This window comes from Manihot esculenta, chromosome 3 (assembly GCF_001659605.2).
Source record: "Manihot esculenta cultivar AM560-2 chromosome 3, M.esculenta_v8, whole genome shotgun sequence".
NCBI classification, from domain to species: Eukaryota; Viridiplantae; Streptophyta; class Magnoliopsida; order Malpighiales; family Euphorbiaceae; genus Manihot; species Manihot esculenta.
In genome coordinates this window covers 30288321-30304546 of record NC_035163.2, presented here as the reverse complement: position 1 = coordinate 30304546, position 16226 = coordinate 30288321, and the positions used below count along the sequence as shown (strand labels likewise).

Sequence of the window (16226 nt, the reverse complement as noted above, 5' to 3'; positions counted from 1 at the left end):
GATTATTGTAAATAAATTATTTAAATGTTAATAATTTATCTGAAATAAATTAAAATTTAATGATTACAATGAAACAAGTGAATTAAGTTTTAAGTGAAAATTACTCATAAAAACTTAAAAAGATTTAACAAATTCCTTAATGACAACCTATCACCCTTTTTCATAGACTTATCTTCCAGTAATGTTGTTTGACCAACTATACACTCAATGTAAGATGAAGTTTTAATTGTAAATCCAAAATTTAATCTTAAAAGTTAAGACATGCATACAGTTTATATTATAAATTTAAATGTAAAATTGTTTAAAATTATTCTCCTCAGTTTTCTTTTCCTCTGTTTGAAATTAAAATTTTCATAATAATTTAATTTAATTACTTTTTTATTAATTTTTTTCCGTTTGTAATGGGATATTTTAATTTGTTAGTTTAAAAAAAAATAATTTGAAAGTAAGTAAAATCATGTATAATTTGTATTTATTAGTTCTCTTACACCCACATTAGACTAATTTTTCTTGATCATTCTCATTGATATTATGCAGGCAAAGTTGGAGAGGAGCCTCTATCTCGTCTCAATCTGAGGAAAAAAAAAAACTAAGCTAATAATATTAATTTTAATTTTTATTAAAAAATTAATTTATTTACATACTTGAATGCTTAAATATTTAATTTTAATAAAGAAATATATACATATGAATAAATCATACATAAAACTTGCTCTGCACTTTCCAACAAGAAATATAGACTAATTAATAAATTCTTAAAAACACAATGATCTAATAGCAATTCACCTTAATTCTCACGTCAACTTCAATTTTGTACACGATGAGAGTGACAGGCTGTTTGTTGTGTGGGATGGAAATGAAACGAGCAACATTGGCCGGTTCGCGATTGCAAATTCCACGTTGCATTTGCTCAAAATTAGTTATTTTTGAAAATTTTATTTTTTTAAAATAAATTAATTAGAGTAATAAAAATAAATTACTTCTCTTATACCAGATGAAGAAATGATTTTAACTTTTGGAGGGTAAAACAATATATATCAATAAAACAGACATAATTTTAGAAGAACTTTGAAATTTTATAATTAAATTATCTTAACTAAATAAGATTAATGAAGGTGAGATTTAGGGTGTTCAGATGTGAATACTCAGCAGCGGTTCGATTCAATAGATTAACTATTGATTAAGGATTAATTGCATTGAATTTTTCTATACTTGATATTAAATAAGGATATATGCAAGATAGAAAAAATAATTAGGGATCTCTTGGAATGACGTTCAGATTGAATTGTTGATATAAACAAAAAATAAAAGTAAATGTAATAATAAAACAACTTTAAAAAATCTCTTCGTTTTGAGGATATTTATATGAGTATACGCGAGTGAAATTAACTCTTTGTGAGCCTTAACTCCTAAAGAAGAGAGTCTCTATCCGGCAATGTTTCTCAGTTGGCATCAAAGAGAGTTTCCACTTTCAAAGAACTTATTGCCTTAGGGAGAGTCAATTTGTCGGAGTTTGAGAGATAAAAAAGTTGTTCTCTTAGCTCTCTAATCTCACCCCTTAGCAAGGTGGGTTTTTTGGATATTTGTGTTCTAATTTTCTGTTTTACATCCCATCGAATTGGATAATAGTGTGGTGCGGTAGGTATATCAGGCGACTAGTTGAGCTGTACCTTTTAGCAGGCGCATTCGGTGGCTGGATATACATTTAGTATTTCAGAATGGGCTAAAGGAGGCGATAGTCGGTTGATTTGCTTCGATTTCGTTAGGTCGTATTTAGTATGTACAACTTTCATTGAGATTGATGGTCTTTGTATTTATTTTTAAAGAGGTTGCTCTGCTTATTCTAGATATTGAAAAAGTTAGAAAAACTAATGGTTTGATCTTCTATCTTTTATAGATCATCTTTCTTTTACTTGATCAGATCAAATGGAAATATTAATTCGTCTCTTTCGACTCACACATACATGTGTCACGATCTCAACAGTCATATTATTTTTTATATGTTATCAAATGCCTCCTTACTTAGTTTTTTTTTTTTTTTTTTTTTATTTCACCTTCCTCAGCTTTCTGATCTTCAAATAGCCTTCTTTTGTTTTTCGATCTTCAAATACCATTGTCATCAAATTTCTTTTAATATATATATTAGTTAAACTAATTTAAATTTATATCAGATAAATTTATTACAAGGCTTATTATAATTAAAATGAATTTTTAAATTTTAGTTATAATGACACTCCAAGGCTTAGCCTGGTGAAAAGTGCATCCTGTAGCCTTGAAAAATCTAAGGTTCGACTCCCCCAACTCCCTATTTCAAAAATAAAAAAAAATTAAATATTTTTATTAAAATTTTATTTATTATATCAGTAAAGTGTTGATGTCACATTAATAGCATCATTCTTTATTTTGACAATAGCTATAATCAATATAACTGTTTTAAATTCATACAAAATTTTCAAATTGAGTTATAGACCAAAGAAAAAAAAAAAAAGACTGCAATTAAAAGAAGCACCAAAGTATTTTCATAATTTTAATTTTTTTCACTTTATTTTTTTATTTTTTAAAATTATATCTAGATATTAAATTTGATTAAATAAAAAAATTAAAAATAAAATAAAAGTATAATAATAAAATTATATATTTTTTTTATAAAATTAGAGATTAAAACTTGAGATAATTTAATGCACTTGCTATCAAAGTGAAATGGCGAGTTGCATGGTGGGTTTTGTTCTGGATTTGCAGTTTCCCTATTCTTTACTTTGATGCCGTCTATTGGTTGAATTGCATGTTTGCCTTTTTATGTAGGTGGTTTGGGCTTGAATCCTTTGTATCTGCATAACTGACTCTGCACTTTTAATACAAACTCTTTGCATGATAAAGACTAAATTTTATCTTTTAATAATTTATTTATTGTACATAAATATACAAATAAAAAGAAAAAAAACAAATACACAATCACATTAAATCACCTTTTGTCCGCATTATTACGGTGGCTGTAGATTTCAAATTTCCTTTTTTTAAACAAACAGTTGTGTCTATATTCACAAACGCAGGACAAAAGTGCTTCATTCTGCCGAAAAATTATTTACCATCTCATTAAATTGAAATGATAAAAATTAATATATTCAATTATCATATAATATAAAATTAATTATTAAAATCAACACAATGTAATTAATTAATTAAATATAATGTATATATTTTTATTTAAAAATAATATTTTAGATACTTATAAGTGTATACAGTTTAAAATGCAAATTATTAATAAAAATGTGTTTTTTAATTATTAATTAAATTATATAAAATTAAATGAGTTCAAATTTTATTTAAATTTAAGTCGACTGATTTTCACCGGTACCCATAGTTGCTTTCTTTGATTTAAAGTCAGAATTACAATTAAAAATAAATAAAAAAAAATTGTTTGGTTTTTATTATTATTTTTAATTATCATCTCAACCGCATGGTTCACTGTGGACGATCCAATCATCATCCTAAAAAAGCGTGCCCCTTTTTGCTTCTATATCCCTTTATGTCTTATTATTATTGTTAGTAATGTTCTCTGCTATTTGATTTCCGGGAAACAAAGAGAAAACTGATTATTTTGCTTGAGAATCAGCGTGCTGCTGCAGCTTCTGCTAACAACATCACGGTACTGATGCATCCAATTAGTATGGACTCAGCTGAACGACGCATGCAGGCCATTAATGCACATCTTGTTGCCGCCGGCGACTCTCCTTCTCAGCTCCGTTTCAACCCCACAGCCGGCGAGTTCTTCTCTGGTACTCTCTCTTTATTCTAGATACAATATGTATTTTTTCAATATGTATATTATGGATATCTATGCCTTTTGCTTGGGTAAAAGATCTGTACTTTTTGATGGTGGTTTCTGTGTTTCTCGTTTGACATGTGTTTTTATCTTTTTTGCCCCCTCTTTTGATTTCATTGATTGAAGGAGGTGACTATTTAACGATAGTACTTCACTTTTATGATTTATTTGGTTCTGGTTTGAAGTACATCATTTATTATTATTATTATTAAGATCTGATCACTATTTCTTCTATAGAATCGAATTCTCCAATTTGGAGTTTGTGTTCCTTGCATCCTATCTTTATTTTTTTATTTCCCTTTTCGTTTTGGATTTTTATTTTGATAATTGTAGCTTCTGGTTTTGGTTGTTCCCTTTGGCATTTTGACGTTATCTCTTACTGGCATAATAATTTAGATATTTCTGGTTTTAAGTTTCCCATTTCCGAGAGAAATTTTGAGTAGAGAGAGTTTGAAGATTAGTTTTGGACCCTGAGAACCTTATGCCTGCTGTACTTCTGTGTCAAGTTGCAGGGATGTGTTTTATGTCTACGGTTAATGTAAACCATGTTGTCTGGGAACTAGGGGTACAAGGACGCCTATTTTACTTTGTCCCATGAAGAATCTAGAAAGTTATTAAACGGGTTTGATGCTTTAGAGGTTTTGGAATAAATAGATTATTAAATTAGGTCTTCCAAAAGATGGAAAAGCAATGAAAACGGTTTCTTTCTTTCTTGGGACTGAATGCCAGTGATCAGAGTGTTAGACATCTAGTAGCTAAAGGTGCGAGGATTCTTAATAAACTGAGAGAAAGAGGGGTTTTCATGCATTTCCCCCTCTCCTTCCCTTTTATTGCCTGTGTTTCTTGAAAGCATTAATTGTGTATATGGTTTCTTGACTCCCTTGGCTTTTTGACGTGGGGCAGCTGAATCGTTTGATAAAAGTTCTGTGTTAGATTTTCACTTCTGCGGTTGTGGGACATGCATACTGGTCTTTGTTGGATTTGTAAAGAGGAAATCTAGTACAATTGAGAGGAAACCTATCACTGTAACAAAATTAGAGAAAAAAAATGTTAAAAGGAGAATAAATGGCTTGTCAATCCCATTGAATATTAGTTTAGGTGCCTCTCTAGAAGAACACTGCCATGCCAAATTGCCGATGAGATATTTCTTATCACTGATCAGTGTTATTGTAAAGTATGTATCTTTAAAACCTGTTCATTCTTCCATTCCAATACCAGAAACCACTCTCAACGTACTGCATAAAGTATCCCTAAATTGCTGAAGTTGAAATGCATCAATGACTTCAAAATTTTCTTTCAACATTTTAAAAAGCTTCTTCCAAATACTTTGCATAGCACAACAATGTAAAAATAGATGACCATGATCAAACAACTAATACGTCACATGAAATATTCCTAATAGAACATCACTTATTGATATTAATCTGATCAAGTTCATAATCATGCTTTGCTTTGTGTATATACTTGCTTCCTGTCATGATGTTTGTTCTGTATATATACATTACTACAATCAATGCTGAGCAGAGCAGGGTTACAGTGTTGTGCTTCCAGAGAAGTTACAGGATGGAAAATGGAATGTATACAGGTATTCATTTACCAGAATTATTGACTTCAGCTCCATTTTGCCTGAACTTCTTAGGTGCTATTTATTTTCCTTAAATTTTTTCCTGGCAGGTCTGTCCGTTCTCCTTTGAAGCTCATGAGCAGATTTCCTGATCATCCTGATATTGGTACATTACATGATAATTTTGTGTAAGAATCCTTTCTTTTCTAAACTTTATACTGGAGGTTTCTTAAGGTCCAGTTGAACTATCTGTACGACTCTGTTAAATGTAATGCACTAGTTGCATTTGTTTAGGAGCTTGATGGTTTCTCCAACTGTGTGACTAGGCATGCTGTTGATGCTTTCCGGGATTACAAATATCTAGGCACACGTATACGGGTTGATGGAACAGTTGGAGAGTAAGTCTCATATGAAGTTAAATTAAGTTCATAAATTTGAGGTTGCCTCATCTGTCTTTACTCATTTTTTCCTAGGTATAAATGGATGACATATGGTGAAGCAAGTACTGCACGGACAGCTGTGGGTTCTGGCCTAATGTATCTTGGAATACCAAATGTGAGTATCCAAATGAAAATGTGTGCTAAAATAAGCTACTTCTGTCCTTGGTAGTGTTGATTTAGCTTTTCAACTACATTTTGATACTACTTATACATATCTAACTAGCTGTTTTTGGCTGGTGCTTTCTGATACCTGTTTATTAATGGTTTCAATGTGACAGGGATCTTGTGTTGGAATATATTTTATCAACAGACCAGAATGGCTCATTGTTGATCATGCCTGCTCTGCGTACTCTTATATATCAGTTCCTTTATATGACACTCTTGGTCCGTGAGCAATTAGAATTGAATTTTGGTTTGATCTTTGCTGGCTTCTTTGGATCTTGAAAATAAACTCTTGTTGTCTCTGCAGGTCCAGATGCTGTCAAGTATATCACAAATCATGCTGATGTGCGCGCTATATTCTGTGTGCCCCAAACTTTGAACCCTGTGAGTTAAAATTATGCCCTTCTTTGGCAGTCTTGAAGATATAATCTTATGTCAAACCCTGAGGGTGCTAAACTTTGGAGCATTAAAATTACTTCTGAAAATATTAACTGGAGATTTACTCTTCATTTTACGTTTTCAATTTCAGTTGCTTAGCAGATTTTTTGGTTTTGGAGTTAATAAAATATGACAATACTTTCAATGAGGTTTGGAACCTTGATCATGTTGCACGTGCAATAGACATTCTAGAGAAAATGGTCATTTGTTTTGTGCTTTATGAGTGCATTTTGGATTAGGAACCACTCGACGTTTGTATCTTTTTACACTGAGTTCACATCAAGAGTCGTTAAATTTTTTGCATAGCAAGCCAATAATTAGTTTCCCCACTTGATTGAGTGCCAACAAGAGTATAGATGAATTTAAAGGAATAGCGTGCATGCCTAGACATGTAACCAAGAGAGGAAGAAAAATGCACTTGTCTTGTTCTATTAACAAACTGAACAATATGCAACTCAATAGTATGGAAATATTAATAAACAGTTTGGCTTTTTGTTGAATCACATTAAAGGTTTTACTACATCTTTTTTTTGCTATACTTATCGCAATGTTCCCTTTCATGATGTACTCTTGATGCCTTCATCATCTAGAGGTAAAATCCTCCTCTTTAAGGAATGAGGATATAAACCAAAGATAACAGGTTTCTTTGACTCTTATTGGATGCAAAAGATTAAAGGTAAAAAGTAAAAGAAGCAAACTTTTAAGTGTTGTTTGATTGTCAATGATGTATCCCTTCTGCTTGTTTTTTTTGTCCTTTTGGTCTTTAATTATTTATTTTTGTGTATGGGAGCCTCAATACTTCTTGTTTTGATCTTACAAAGTTCACATAAATATAGTTTGTATGCTATAACCTTTCACCTCTTAGTATTATTCACTTTAAGGCACAAGAATGACAACCTAATGTTTTTTAATTTAGTTGTATGAACTTCCAAGTATTCCATTCATGAAATGAATGATTGTGAGTTTCCTCCTGCATTATGTTTCACTGTATCACTTGAATTTTGCAGTTGCTGAGCTTCTTGTCCGAAATTTCAACTGTACGTTTGATTGTGGTAAGAAAACCCGCCTGATCTTTCTTGACTTTAAACAGAATGAAAGTAAATCTGACCGCTTATATTCTATACAGATACTGAGTTTGGTGTTTTCATTTGCTTTTCCTCTTAAACAGGTTGTTGGAGGGATGGATGATCAAATGCCATCTCTTCCATCATCAACTGGAGTTCAAGTTATAACGTATTCAAAACTACTTGGTCAGGTAATTGCACATCCCTTCCTTTCATGATTCCCTTGATTATTTTTAGTGACATGAACAAAATGGTGTTTTTTTTTAAGACACTTGTTTGTTTTGATATCAGAGTATGTGATTTCTCTTCTCTTCTCTCTCTCTCTCCCGGGGTCCCATTTAGCGCTTTGTATTTTTTTTTTTTCTGAAGAAACTTGTTTGATGGGTATATACAAGGAACCTTGACCTGTTAGGCCCTACCAAAAATTACAGGAAAGTGGGAGTATGGGTTAGAGCACATGTTTAGCTGATCCTAGGGCAGTTGACTCTATTTATTCCAACAATTTATTCCAGAAGTTTTTGTTGTCATTCTGATTATTTTCCTTCAGTATTCATGAAGAACTTGTACTGAGATTAGATACTGCATAATTGATTTCTATTTATCAGAAATTTATTTGAAAGTTGGAGGAGGCATCACCCTGTATGATTTTATCTTGTCTTCCCTGCACTTCCATGTTGTCTGTATAATTTAACTGCTGCCATCTTGATTGATTTTCTCTGTGATGATAGTGGTAACATCCGTTTCCATGTAGCAATTTTATTGAATTTTAACTACTTGCCCTTTTGGAATATAAGCCATAGCCACTAACTCTATGGACGAAACCTTCCAGTTTAGACATTTTGAAAGTTGGTCATGAATTTTTCTGGACCTGTTCAAATTTTTTGCATCTGGATTTTGGTGAATTCATGTTACCCTTGTAAATCAACTGTTATTTATTATTTATTATGTTGCTTCCAAGATATGGTTGTGAAATTGCAGGTTTGTTAGTTTTTCTTTAACACTGAGTTAACTACCTCCTCATATGAATGGCTGTCTTTTAGGGCCGCAGTAATCCTCAGCCCTTCTGCCCACCAAAACCTGAGGATGTTGCTACAATTTGCTACACAAGTGGTACAACGGGTACACCAAAGGTATGGATATGAGTGCTTCATGAATTTCAAGTTTCTGATTTGAAGCTAGAGATTTCTGGATTGGTTTAACCAAGTGTTGCAACTGTAACACATTTTTATTATGATAAACTCTGCTAAGGGCGCTGCATTGACCCATGGAAACTTGATTGCAAGTGTTGCTGGGGCCAGTACTGCTAATAGATTTTACCCATCAGATATGTGAGTACCTCGAGCTTTATCTATTACAAAATATATGAGTGAATACCAACTTAACTGCTTGTCTGGGATGAATGACGTGATTTTGACAGTTACATATCATACCTGCCTTTAGCACACATTTACGAACGGGCAAACCAGGTCATAACAGCTTATTATGGATCTGCTGTTGGATTCTATCAGGGAGTATGATATTTGACTAAACATCTCTTTTCTTCGCACCTTGATATTGTTCTTTGCATTAAGTTTTGCTTAATGATCACCTTGATGAAGTAGATCACATTTGCATAGTCATTCTGATCCAAGTTAAGTAACCATGCAAACACATTTTGCAACGATATGATTTCTTGTGCTATTAGCTGGTAAACTCTGATTTCTGTAGAGCAAAATATTTATGGTAACCTATATATGCAGGATAATATGAAACTAATGGATGATATGGCTGCTCTAAGACCCACTATCTTTTGCAGTGTTCCTCGGCTGTATAATAGAATATATGCTAGGTGAAGTAACTGACTTTTACTGCTGAATCCCTTTTAATTCCAACTACTATCTTTGCATTATAATGGAATCAAATACCTTTGTTTGCAGTATTACTAATGCTGTAAAGACATCTGGGGCATTAAAGGAAAGGTTATTCAATGCTGCGTACAATGCTAAGAAGCAAGCAATTCTGAATGGTAGAGAATAATATTTTATATGACCTGTTGCTTTAAGCTTTTCCTGTTGTGAACTTTCATTTATCACCAAGTACAATATGATTCTGGTAGGTGACAACAAAATTTGAAGGGTATACTACAAATACTATGTAGACCTCTTATGAAGACAGGCATTACAGTTGATGAATTTAATGCTGATCTTGCAAGGCAAGGTCATGTCTCTTTCATTGTATGAAGGGTGGATTTTGAAGGTTGAGAATAGAGCATTAGATGAATCTATGCCCAAGAAGATAAATTTTATTTGTGCCTGAAATAATTAAGTTGACTCTGTAAGGCAGACATCTAATGTGGATGTGTATGCATCTCAAAATTGGATGGCTAAGAGTTCAAATTTGTAGGTGAGGGTTCATTTAAGTTTTATAGATGTAGCACTCTTGCTATGTTTGGGCTTGAATGTGTTAAAAATGATGGTTGAACCTGGACTAACTGGTCTGACAAGTTTAACTGAGGACCGGAATCTTATCTGGTCTGACTTAACTCTTATACCTGGTTTCAACAAACTGAATTGAACCACTATGAACAACTGAGTAGCCAAGAGACCGAAAACCAATGGCATATGGGCGGTCCAGCTCACTCAGCCATTCAGTTACTCTTGCAAAAAAGAAAAACATTCAAAACTACTGCCACTCAAACTCAGCACCATTCAGTGCTTTGGTGAGCCAATCACTATTTCAACCACTGCTCTCTCGTTGCAAATCTATATGTTACAAAGAAATATGAAAAACTTTAACTAGCCACACTTGCAGTTTAAATAATTAATAATTTCTATAATTTATTTTGTTAGTATATTAAATTAAATGATTACTTTACTTTATTATCTTTTATATGATATGAAGTATATAATTTTTTTCTACTTATCATGTTGCGTAACTTAAATATAAATATTTATTTTTCATTAGTGTGAATAAGTTTTTATTGTAAAATTTTTAATTTAAATATTTTATTATTATTTAAAATTTATTTAACACTTCAAATTTTTCTTAAAAATATTTACATATTAAAACTTAATTAAATTTATTTTAATAATTATTTTTACAATGTAATAAAATTATTAATGATAAAAAGTATTATTATTAGTTTTATAATTTTATTTAATTATATATCATTTACACCTTGGTTAGACCTGGTTGAACCTTAGACTTTTAACCCTTTGTCTTCATCGGTTTAAAGGATGGGCTGGGTTGTAAAACCTTGATGCTAACATTACCTTGGGTTGAAACATCATTTTTATTAACAAAAAGGGGACAAACAAGATTTGATTCCACATCTCTTAGTTGAGGAAATCAATCAGTAGTAAAGAATCTCTCAATCTAAAGTTTGAACCAGTAGATGAAGCTGTATCTACTGCTAACAATGAAGTGTAAACTCCACCATATATGTATATATGTGTATATATATGTGTGTGTATATTTATATAAGCAGCAGGCTTCATTAACTGATCTTGAGGCATTAAAATAAGCTAACGTCTCTGACATGTGTAATACTTCAAAGTTTTGTGCATGTTGTACCATGAGTAACTTCAGCTATAAGACTTAAAACAGTATAAGTTTTAGCATTAGATTTTGAATGAGGTTCTGTTTGTTGCTTAGATGTTTATCAGTTGGGCTCTGTGTAATACTGTTGCAGGCAAGAATCCATCTCCAATGTGGGACAGATTGGTTTTCAATAAGATAAGGGAAAGACTTGGTGGGCGAGTTCGTTTCATGGGATCAGGTGCTTCACCCTTGTCTCCTGATGTCATGGAGTTCTTGAAGATGTAAGTCGCTTTATTTTAGCATATTGAGCATTATTTGATGGCTTCCCCTATCCCCACCCCCCCTTCATCTATGGTAATGTATGTTTTTTCTTTCTCTTTGCAGCTGCTTTAGTTGCCGTGTAGTTGAAGGATATGGAATGACTGAGACCTCTTGTCTTATAAGTTCCATTGATGAGGGTGACAACCTAATTGGCCATGTTGGCTCTCCTAATCCAGCCTGCGGTGAGTTATGTGGGGTACTGTTACGAACCTAATAAGTTGTCGTTCTTGTGAGTTCTTTTCTTCTGGATAAGGTTTATTAAATTTATTTTTCTTTTTCAGAAATAAAGCTTGCAGATGTTCCAGAAATGAACTACACATCTGATGATCAGCCCTATCCTCGTGGGGAAATCTGCGTAAGGGGTCCCATTGTTTTCCAAGGCTATCATAAAGATGAAGCACAGACGTACTCACTTTATCTGTGGTCTAGTCTTTTTGGTATTGAGTTGGTCATGCTGCAAATTTCTTAACAAGATATTGTCATGCAGGAGAGAAGTAATTGATGCAGATGGATGGCTTCATACTGGAGATATAGGACTATGGTTACCTGGGGGTCGTCTGAAAATTATTGATAGGTGAAATAATGCCTCTAAGATAGTTCTTGGATGCATTGATTCTGATCATAAATCAAAGGCATATTCCATAGGTTCCCATATACATTAGAAGCACTGTACTAAGCTTGCTATAAAACTTTAATTATGTGTAGTTAGTCAGCCTTGAGATCACTTACCGTCTCTCTATAATTTGAGCCATTTAACTTTTTGCTTATTGAAAAGACAAGATTGACTGGCTTTTAGCTTCCATGTACTCAATCAGAAGGTAGTTCTAAGTTGGCAAATATTTTCAAATTGTGCTAATTTTGGATGCTTAGAAGCTTTTGCTCCTTCCAATGAAGTATGAATTTACTGAAAAACTTGTGTTTATGTACCCAATGTTTTTCTGGTTGGAGTTTGGCACTCATATTTTGGAGCACGTGTAGCTTTCAGCATTTTTAATAGAAATGCTTGTGTTGGTACAGAAAGAAGAACATTTTTAAGCTGGCACAAGGAGAGTACATAGCTCCAGAGAAAATTGAGAATGTATATGCTAAATGCAAATTTGCTGCTCAGTGCTTTGTGTATGGTAGGCAGATGAAATTTTAATAGTGGCTCTCTCTCTCTCTCTCTCTCTCTCTGTACATATATTTAAGCTGCCAGCTAATTCTAAATATTTATATTGGCAGGGGACAGCCTGAACTCCTCTCTGGTAGCCATTGTTTCGGTGGATCCAGATGTTTTGAAAGCATGGGCTGCTTCTGAAGACATTAAGGTAGTACATTTGTTTTTAGAAATTTGTATCTCATAGGAAATCTTGAATTGTTGACAAATTGACTTCCGGCTTATTGCATTGAAATTGTGCATTTTCTTATGAAAAAGAGTGCTATGAAAGTTACTCCTATTTAATGTAGGATTAGTATTCCTAAATAAGTAGAATAACTTTCATCTATATATCGCATTTAGGAGAATTTGATATATTCCTATTTAGTTGTAGAATCTCATAGTTTATGGTATCATACCATATATGTTTTAGTTCTTCTATTATGAATAGTCAAGCATTTGCATTTTGAGATATAAAATCCAATTAATAAATATATAATCCTTTGAGATTTTATGTTTGAGGATGTAGACTCGTCGTGCAACCACGTAAATTTCTGTGTTAATTTATCCTTTCTTCTTTACCATTCTTGCTTCAACAAAAAGAAAACTAAAAATTTGAGCTTTTCTTTTTCACTTGTACATTTTTGCATTAAAGGGCTTCTTGGTTCTTAATCGAAAAAAGATGCAGGTTGATGCTTTAATATAAATACATGTCGAGTCTTTTTTAACGCATCAGTAGTTAATGCCTTCTGTAAAACCACTAGTACTTAAAATGATTCATGCATCTTTACCAGAACTTGCACATAAAATGTTCTGGTGGATCATGCACTCTACTATTTCTACTTACATTCTTCCTCTCCTCACTTGAGGCTTTAAAATCCAACCTGAATTCGATAAGAAAGGATCATAGAAACTTGATCGATCTGTTTTAATGAGCAAGTCCTGGTCTAAAATCTTTATTTTGTTCGAAGGAATGGATGTGACAATCTAAATCTTTGAGTTCATCTGCCTTTCAGCATTATCTGAGGGTGATTTATTTCTATGGATGTTTTTCCCCCCTCTTCTGAAGTGACATTCGTATGTGTTGGTGATGAATCTAGGGAACTTCTAGATGCCTGTATGTAACTATGTACTAATTATTTTCTGGCAATTTGAGTGTAGTATGAAAATTTGGAACAACTATGCAATGATCCAAGAGCGAGGGCTGCTGTTCTTGCAGACATGGATGCTGTTGGAAGAGAAGCTCAGGTAATGCACTGAATGAAATTACAAGGCAATCTATTGTAATCATGCGTTGGTGAAGTTTCACCCTAACCCTTCCAATTGGTTGGCTAAATTTCTGGCAGCTCCGAGGTTTTGAATTTGCAAAAGCTGTGACTCTAGTGCTGGAACCATTTTCAATGGAAAATGGTCTTCTCACTCCAACAATGAAGGCAAGTACTCATCTATATAAACCTGTAATGTGATAAAAACTGTTAGATGAATCGAGAAAGACTAACATGGCAGCTTCTCATTGAATCCATTTACTTTCAGATTAAGAGACCTCAAGCAAAGGCATATTTCAAGAACGCAATATCAAAAATGTGCGCAGAACTTGCTACATCTGATCCTTCGCCTAAAGGGAAGTTGTGAAGTTGACAGGGGAGGCATAGAAACAAAGAATCATGTTCAAGAATTTTACAACCTCCTTTATATGACAATAAGATTAACATCTGCAGATGTGGGATAGCAAAAGGCATAGATTTTGCTCGCTGTCCGAGCATTCTGCGATATTCTCTCTATTGGGTTTTCTGCTTTTCTCCCCTTCTCGTTCTTTGGAATAGTTTATACAAACATGCATAATTCTGTTTCTCGAAAATAAATTTAAAAAAAAGAAAAAGAAAAAAGGCATCTAGTGAGCAGATGATGTGTTGACGATTGCCATGCCTCCTGACCGTGCTATCTTGTTTCTGCCTTTTCACCTTTGGAAAAAGGAAAAAAAAAAAAAAAATTCTAGTGAATTATTTATTTTATAAAAATTATTAAATTAACCAAAAAGTGACATTTCAGTATTTTTTTTTTATAAGCGTATGATAAATGTTATTTTGATTAGTAAATAAATTACCATTAAATTATATATGATGTCATATTAAAAAACATGATTTTTGGGTGAAAACAAAAGATGTGAGATATTACAAGTAAATTTTGTTTTAAAGTTTGATGAATGATATTGGAAGATATGTCGTTGGTAATCTTCTATGAATAATGAATGAATAGATAATATTACGGATTAGATCGGAATTAAGTCATTAGATTTTTCTTTTTGGAAATGGGTAAAGGAGATGAGAAATAAAGAGCACAAGCAACAGATGGGAGACCAACGGAGTACAAGACTCCAACTTTATCATGAAGCAATCAAGGAAGAATATTAACCAGAAGGCCTTGAAGAATAGCGTACCCGAACAGAAAGACTTGGTAGGATAGGAATGCCAACCAATTTTGCAGAAGTTTTTTTATTGGATAATTTTGATCAATATATTATCTGATATCTATACTATAAAAATGGGGAGACAGGAAATAATGAGATTGTCTAGCTTTAAATTTTAAAATAGATAACTATTTTATTATTTAAATAATTGTAAATTAATAAATCATTTAAAATGAATTCATGTTAAAATTTTTTTATTTAATAATTATGTAGAATAATTATTAAAAATTAATAATTTTGATAATATTTAAATTAATTTTTTTGAGATAAGATTATTAAAATAATAAAATTTAATATTAATTAAAAATATTAAAATAATTATCACTATATCATATTATTAGATTTAAATGGTTAATTTTTTGAGTTTAATTAATTTTATTTGACAATTAATTAATATTTTAATAATTATTATCTTAAATTTTTTTTAATCTTTAATGTATTTTATGCGTTTAAAATTTTGATTTTTTTAACATATCAACCATTAAATATATATTATTTTATAAATTATATAATTAATAATTATAAAATTAATTAATTTAATATTTATTTTCAATTTATCTATGATTCATTATATTTATTTAGAGTAGAAGATACTTATAATATAAATAAAAATGAAATAAAATATCTATTATTATTTTTAAAAAAATTATAAAATTTAAATTTTTTTATTATAATAGTAAATTATTGAATTTAGATAAATACTAAAATTTAAAAATTTCAATTGGACTAGTTATTATAAGTGTGTATGCGTGTTTTATATAGTCTCTATATTAACATTAGCCGATTGGACCTGAATCAACCAATACCAACGTTACTCTTCCCTGAGACCCAAAGCTTCCACCTCTGGCCACACAATCAGAACTGCCATTAATGATGCATTTTTTAAGTTCTTCCAGAATATTTTACAGAAATTCATCTAAATAATTTATAAATTTATTTTATATGTAATTTAAATTAAATAATTTAAATTATTTAATACTTATAAATATAATATTCATTTTCTATACTAACTACTACAAAAATCTTCACTCTAACTACTACAAAAAATGTAAAAGAAATTACGATAAATATATTAATTACTGATTTTTTATTAATTGGGTGTATAAAAAACCCTAGTGCAATTAAGAATTTTTTTATAATTTTATTTAACCATTTAATTTCGGTCAATTGTTTAGGTGGCTTAAGTTAATTAGGCCAACTTTATATGAGGTGTTTTCACCTTTTCTTTTCTAATTTCATTGAAGACATATCTTCCTAAAAAGAAATTTTCTTTTTTAATTTTCTGAAAATGCC

At 31.5% G+C, this 16226-nt stretch overlaps 1 protein-coding gene across 2 annotated transcripts; it reads left to right on the top strand.

The window, feature by feature from the left end:
• Window positions 1-3466: 3466 nt before the first annotated feature.
• LOC110611464 (long chain acyl-CoA synthetase 6, peroxisomal) lies at window positions 3467-14503 on the top strand. Of its 2 annotated transcripts, XM_021751830.2 has the most exons (23): window positions 3467-3776; window positions 5348-5408; window positions 5498-5575; window positions 5714-5785; window positions 5861-5942; window positions 6106-6211; window positions 6297-6373; window positions 7435-7479; window positions 7596-7682; window positions 8532-8621; window positions 8740-8819; window positions 8909-9002; window positions 9231-9319; window positions 9408-9496; window positions 11162-11291; window positions 11395-11513; window positions 11613-11736; window positions 11819-11905; window positions 12349-12452; window positions 12553-12638; window positions 13628-13714; window positions 13813-13899; window positions 14000-14503. In XM_021751830.2, exons 1-23 carry the CDS (start codon window positions 3653-3655, stop codon window positions 14096-14098), a joined length of 2097 nt encoding a protein of 698 aa, XP_021607522.1. In that variant the 5' UTR covers window positions 3467-3652; the 3' UTR covers window positions 14099-14503. The 2 variants fall into 2 exon arrangements, with proteins under 2 accessions (XP_021607522.1, XP_021607523.1); XM_021751831.2 differs by lacking the exon at window positions 3467-3776 and having other exon boundaries at window positions 5344-5408; window positions 5682-5785.
• Window positions 14504-16226: the final 1723 nt, after the last annotated feature.